This window comes from Myotis davidii, unplaced genomic scaffold, assembly GCF_000327345.1.
Source record: "Myotis davidii unplaced genomic scaffold, ASM32734v1 scaffold130, whole genome shotgun sequence".
Classification (NCBI taxonomy): domain Eukaryota; kingdom Metazoa; phylum Chordata; class Mammalia; order Chiroptera; family Vespertilionidae; genus Myotis; species Myotis davidii.
The window spans coordinates 1,502,239-1,509,544 of NW_006285040.1; the positions used below are offsets into that span (position 1 = coordinate 1,502,239).

Below are 7,306 nucleotides of genomic sequence, written 5' to 3' on the forward strand. Positions count from 1 at the left end.
AAATTTTTATAGTTTAATCTGAGTTTTTTTGTTCCTTTTTTTTAACTGCTCAATCAAGTGTTGCTATTATTATTTAAAAGGATTAGATCAGGGATCTTAGGCTTAAGGAAAGAACCTGACTCAAAATATGATTAAAACTGAAATCTCTATGGTATAAAGCACTGGTATAGTGTTTTTACTTAAGATTTTTAAAAATTTGCATAATTTTAGGAAAGGTATATGCTCCAGTTGTTTACAACCTCTACCACTCTCTGTTATCCTATGGATCCACCCAGTTCACATGCATCTGTTAAATGGCTGCCCTGTAGGTATTTAAATTAGGCTGGTATGTATACAGTTAGAATTATTTTGAATGCACCAAAACCTGGTGTCTGACTGGCATGTGGTCCATGTACTAGTCTGCATTAGTCAACCACTTACCATCACTGCCATCAGCTAATTGTTATTAGATAACAGGAAGCTTGTATCTTTCTGTTATTGAAAATGAATCAATTTATATTTATTAACTAAAGGTCTCTTGTCTCTCTGTTACAGATTAAATTATTATAATGGCAACACTTGTGTGGTGTTTGAATATCTTAATGTATAAAACTAAATCTAAGCTTTATCACCTATATGGAAAATCAATTTGTGTCTTTTTACTGGAGTTACTTAGTGGTATGTAAGGTATGAATTTAAATAAATTACTTATTTAGAAATCCCATATATTTATTAGAATACTTGTTGCTCTTCATAGTTAAAAGCTAATAATAATGATAATTAAGGTAATAATGCTTGTTTCTGAAGGAAAAATCTAGATAGAATGTCATAACTTGTCACAGACACATTTTTAGTTTTTTTTTTCTTTTTTATCTTAACAGACTTTGCTTCGCCCTCTTCGAGCTTTATGCTCTTTCCAGCTTCAGCATGGTGCTCAAATTCGCCTCAGCAAGGAACACCTTCTGAAAAATGGATTATATCCTAAGCCGATGCCAAAGAACAAACGCAAACTCAGGAAGATGGAACTGTTAATGAACAGTGTTAAAATTTAGCACAAATGTTCTTATGGTGCTATTTATGGTGTCTTCAGCTGACAGTACCAGCTTAAGTTTTCATACAACTTAAGTCTGTGTGGTTTTTTGGTTGTTTAAAGAATGAGGGTTGCATACTAAAGGTGTCCAGAAGAAGGGCGTAAATCAAATAGCCATGAAAGCAAATAAACAAGCAAAATTACATGACTCAGTAAAAAGCAAGATTTCATACTGTATTTGCTTTTAAAAATACGCCTCTAATACACTTTTTTCAAGTACTTAATTGAAATGGGATTAGTTGTGAAGCTGGGTTAGAAGTACTTTTTTAAAATGGAAGGAAATCCCTGTGCCTGATTGGGACAGTAATGTTTCCATTACTGTTTTATAGATAACTAGTGGCCCATTGCACAAAATTTGTGCACGGGCGGGGGGTGTCCCTCAGCCCAGTCTGCACCCTCTTCAATCTGGGACCCCTCGGTGAATGTTTGACTGCCCCTGTGGGATTGGGCCTAAACCGGCAGTCGAACATCCCTCTCACAATCCAGGACCGCTGGCTCCTAACCACTCACCTGCCTGCCTGCCTGATTGCCCCTAACTGCTTCTGCCTGCCAGCCTGATCGCCCCCTAACTGCTCGCCTGCCGGCCTGATTGACACCTAACTGCTCCCTTGACGGCCTGATTGCCCCAAACTGCCCTCCCCTGCTGGCCTGATCACCCCCAAGGCTTTTATTAGTATAGATAATATACACATTCAAATGTACAGATGTATCATGCCGGCAGGGAAGGCCTATTGTGCAAGAGTAGGCCTTCCTTCCTCCAGCTGCTAACACTGGCTTCCCTCTGGCACCCGGGAGGGGCTGCCCTCGTAGCCCTGGCTTTGTCCGGAAGGATGTCCAGTCTAATTAGCATATTATGCTTTTATTATTATAGAAATATAAAATCTCAGGGCATTTGCTTGAAATTTCTTGAAGCAAACAATAAAAATCAATTGTAAAGTTCTGAGAATCCCAGAACATCCCAACTCTGATAGCATTACATTGCTAGGTCAAAGTCCTTGATCTGCCCAAACTGCAGTTTCCATTCTGTATTACCTGTACTCCTTCCTCACCTTTGCTTGCTTTAGAATGGCAGCTTGCCAATAATTGTCAAGCTCTCCTAGAAAGTGCCTAGACTGGAGCGGCATCCACTTTACTTTGAAGATGCACACACATGATTTTGTCTCATTTCCAGCTCCTTCTTTCACCATCTAGTACAGCAGTTCTCAACCTGTGGGTTGCGACCCCTTTGGCAGTCAAACGACCCTTTCACAGGGGTCGCCTAAGACCATCCTGCATATCAGATATTTACATTACGATTCATAACAGTAGCAACATTACAGTTATGAAGTAGCAACAAAAATAATTTTATGGTTGGGTCACAACATGAGGAACTGTATTTAAAGGGCCAGAAGGTTGAGAACCACTGATCTAGTATTTTTGGGATGGTCGTCCATTGCCACATTCCCAGCCTTCAGAGCTGAACAGAAGCTCTCCACCCAGACAGTTGTGGATTTAGACCCTGAGTCTACCTCTCCTTATCTGGAAAATAAAGTTTAAAAAAAGCACACATCTATTTTATAACATTCTAATGGTAGGGATAAAGTGTCTAATGTGTGAATGATGCTTAAAGGTGACAGATCAGTACAGTAGCAAAGCTTATCTTTTTTGGGCGAGTCTGGTTTTCAGGGAGTTGGGCCCTTTAAGGGGGCATCACCCTAGTTTCCTATGTGAATCATCCCGTCTGTCCTGGAGCGAGAGGCAGCAGCCCTCTAACCTGGAACTGATGGCCGTGCTCCGCTGGTGCTGCCAATCCGAGTCCTGGAAGGAGCGAGCCTGTGGCACGTGAGCAAGTGAGTGAAAGCTGAAAGCGGTGCTGCCGGCAGGCGGCAGGTGCAGCTGAAGCCTGCCATTCCCCACCTCTCCTTGGAATTCCTCCAGAGGAGGTGGGCAAGCTGTGTGTGGCCACACTGCTCCTCTTTGCGTGTTTGTTCCCCAAATAGGGGCTCCCCATTCCCCACCGCCCACGCCCCTATGTGGGCTGTGCACTCCATCCGCACACAGGGCCCTGCTGCAGTGCCCAAACTGGATGTAGCATCCCTATCCCACTCCCGTCCTTGCCCGTCACCTCTGAGGCCCGGGTGGGACTGGAGGACTCTGGTGGGGCAGCTGCTCATGCTGCCCGCTCTCGCTGGGGTGACCCAGGACGCCAAGCCTTCCCACCCGCTCTCCCGCTTTCTGGCCGGCTTTGTGGCTCCGGCTGGCGCTGCCATCTTTGTCGAGTTAGTTTGCATATTCTCTCCTTACTGGCCGTGAGGGCCACCATCTTTATCATGAAGTGATGGTTAATTTGCATATTACTCTTATTAGATAAGATTAGGTGTAGACCTATAATAGATGATACCTCCATCAATTTGTAGTAGTATACATGGACTTTATAGTTTAAAATAAGTAACAAAAATGATCATCAAGTAGTTTAGATTGAATTTATTTCATAAAACAGTATAAAAAATAAGGAAACTAAGTATTTTTAGGGATTAAACTTGAACTCAGTTAATGTGATTAAATGTTCTATTAATACCCATACATTTTTTTATTACGGTATAATTGACATAAAATATTAGCTTTAGGTATATAACATAATGATTTGATATTTGTATATTGTAAAATGGTCACTACAATACATCTTGTTAACATTCATCACCACACATAGTTTTTTCTTGTGAGAACTTCTGAGGTTTGCTTTTTTTTTTAAATATATTTTAATTGATTTAAGAGAGGAAGGGAGAGGGAGAGAGATTTAGAAACATCAATGATGAGAGAGGATCATCAATCAGTTGCCTCCTGTGTGCCCCACACTGGGATCAAGCCTGCAGTCTGGGCATGTGCCCTGACTGGGAATTGAACTGTGACCACCTGGGTCACAGGTTGATGTTCAACTATTTAGCCATGCGGCTGGGCCTAAGGTTTACTTTCTTTGTAGCTTTGAAATATTCAGTACAGTGTTATTAACTACTAGAGGCCCAGTGCATGAAATTCATGCACAGGTAAGATCCCTAGCAGCTGCAGGCTGCCAGCCGCCAGCTGGGGCTTTCCTTTGTTCCATGACATCCCCTGGTGATCAGCGCATGTCATAGCAAGCGATCGAATTCCCAAGGGGACACTCTGCATATTAGGCTTTTATATATATAGATAATCATCAAACTGTACATTATATCCCCATGACTTATTTATGTTCTAACTGGACGTTTTTACCTTTGGATCCTCTTCACCCATTTGCCCCTAGCCCCCCCCCCCCGCAAAAAAAACACACATCTTCTTTATTTCTTTATCTATTGATGGACACTTAAGTTGTTTCCGTATGTTGGCTATTGTAAATAATGCTCTGATAAACATGGGGGTGCATATATCTTTTTGAGTTATTGTTTTCATTTTCTTCAGGTAAATACCCAGAAGTGGAATTGCTGGATCCTATGGTTATTTCTACTTTTAATTCTTTGAGGAACCTCTATACTGTTTTCCACAGTGGCTGCACCAATTTCATTCCACCAAGAGTGCATAAGTATTCCCTTTTCCTCACCAACACTTATTTCTTATCTTTTAAATAATAGCCATTCAACTACTAGAGGCCCAGTGCATGAAATTCATGCACAGGTAAGATCCCTAGCAGCTGCAGGCTGCCAGCCGCCAGCTGGGGCTTTCCTTTGTTCCATGACATCCCCTGGTGATCAGCGCATGTCATAGCAAGCGATCGAATTCCCAAGGGGACACTCTGCATATTAGGCTTTTATATATATAGATAATCATCAAACTGTACATTATATCCCCATGACTTATTTATGTTCTAACTGGACGTTTTTACCTTTGGATCCTCTTCACCCATTTGCCCCTAGCCCCCCCCCCAAAAAAAAAAACAAACTTCATCTGTGGCAACTACTATTCTCTGTATCTATTAACTTTTTTTTTAAATGATTCCACATATAAATGATGTCATATGGAATTTGTCTTTATCTGATTTACCATAATGCCCTCAAGGTTTATCCATGTCACAAATGGCAAGATTTTATTTTTTTCATGGCTGATTAATATTCCATTTGGAGATATATATATTTCTACTTTTAATTCTTTGAGGAACCTCTATACTGTTTTCCACAGTGGCTGCACCAATTTCATTCCACCAAGAGTGCATAAGTATTCCCTTTTCCTCACCAACACTTATTTCTTATCTTTTAAATAATAGCCATTCTGACAGGTGTGAGGTGTATCTTATGGTGTTTTGTTTTGTTTTTAAAGTGGAACATTTTTTTAAAAAAATATTGTTTTTATTGATTTTAGAGAGGAAGGGAGAGGGAGAGAGAGAGATGGAAACATCAGTGATAGGAATCATTGATTGACTACCTCCTGCTGGGGATCGAGCCTGCAACCCGGGTATATGCCCTTGACCAGGTGGGACCCTTCAGTCTGCAGGCCGATGCTCTGTCCACTGAGCCAAATCAGCTAGGGCTTATGGTGATTTTGATTTGAATTTCTCTGATGGTTGGAGATGTTGAGGATCTTCTCATGTACCTGTTGGCCATTTGTATGTCTTCTTTGGGAAAATGTCTATTCAGATGGTCTACCCATTTTTAAATCAGGTTGTTGTTTAATTTTGCTATGGAGTTATATGAATTCTCTATATATTTTGGATATTAGCTTCTAATAAGATATATGCTTTGCAGTTGTTTTCCCCATTCAGTAGGTTACCTTTCATTTTGTTGATGGTTTTCTTTGCTGTGCACAAACGTCTTAGTTTGATGTAGTCCTACTTGTTTATTTTGCTTTTGCTGTCAGATTTAAAAAAATATTGTCAAGACTGATGTCAAAAAGCTTACTGCCTATGTTTTCTTCTAGGATTTTTATAGTCTCAGGTCTTACATTCAAGTCTTTAATCCATTTTGAGTTAATTTTTGTATATGGTGTAAGATAGTGGTCCAGTTTTATTCTTTTTTGTATGGCTCTTCAGTTTTCCCAGCATCATTTATTGAAGAGCCTGCCCTTGTACACATTGTTTATTTTGCCTCTTTCATTGGCCCAGGGAGGACTGGTAGAAACTCTTCTTGTAACTGATAATTTGTGCCCTTTGATCTATAGCATCCTATTTCCCCCTACTCCTATCCCTGGCAGCCGCCAAGCTATTTTGTTTCTTTGACATTGGCTTTTTTTTTTTTTTTTTAAGATTCCACATGTAAGTTGTCTTTCTTTTTCTGGCCCACTTAGCATAAATGCCCTTTGGATTCATTTATGTTGTTGCAAATGGCAGGATTTACTAGTACTTCTCATTTATGGCTGAATAATATTCCATTGTATACATTTACCACATTTTCTTCAGTTGAAGGACATGTAGGTTGTTTCCATATCTTGGCTATTGTGAATAATCCTGCAATTAACATGCCGGTGCAGATATCTCTTCCATATTCTGATTTCATTTTTTTTTTCAAATATATGCACAGGAGTGGGATTGCTGGTTCATATGGTATTTCAATTTTGAATTTTTTTTGAGGAACTGCCATGCTGTTTTTCTTAATGGCTGTTCCATTTTACAATTCCACCTACAGTGTATAAGGGTTCCCTTTTCTGAACATCCTTGACAATACTTACCTCTTTTCTTCTTGATAGCCATTTTGATAGGTGTGAGGTAATATCTTGTGGTTTTGATTTTCATTTCCCTGATGATTAGTGATGATGGGTGAAGCAAGACCCAACTGCTTGCATTTTATAAGAAGTACCAGGAACTTTTTTTTAAAGCTCACCTGAGGATATGTTTTACTGATTTTAGAGAGAGGATGAGGAGAGAGAGAAATATCGATGTAGGATAAAAACATCAATCAATTTCCTCCCATATGTGGCCCCACCGGGGATTGAACTCACATTCTAGGTAGGTGTCCTGGCCAGGAATTGAACTGGCAACTTTTTGGTGCATGGGATGATACTCTAACCAACTGAGCCACACCAGCCAGGGCAGCACTAGGCATTTTAAATACTATAGAGACAAGGTTAAAAGGAAGAGGATGGAAAAAAACACTATGTAGACCTTAACTTTCTTCATATTCTAATCCTTTTTATTTATTATTCATTAAATAAATATGTTTATCACCTAGTAGGTGTCAGGTATTGTCTTTAATAAGTAAAAAAATAAATTACATAGGAAAATGTCCTTATTCTCAGGAGATGCAGAGTGAAGTATTTAATGGTAAGACTTATGATATATGTAACTTATTTTCA

At 39.8% G+C, this 7,306-nt stretch overlaps 1 protein-coding gene across 1 annotated transcript in view; it reads left to right on the plus strand.

The window, feature by feature from the left end:
• Positions 1-1,454, plus strand: part of DTWD2 (DTW domain containing 2) — a 50,296-nt gene extending 48,842 nt beyond the window's left edge. Inside the window, exon 6 of the mRNA XM_006755263.2 lies at positions 861-1,454. Coding sequence (XP_006755326.2) covers positions 861-1,031 — 171 coding nt within the window. The 3' untranslated portion in view covers positions 1,032-1,454. The remainder of the gene's footprint in view (positions 1-860) is intronic.
• The last annotated feature ends 5,852 nt before the right edge of the window (positions 1,455-7,306 follow it).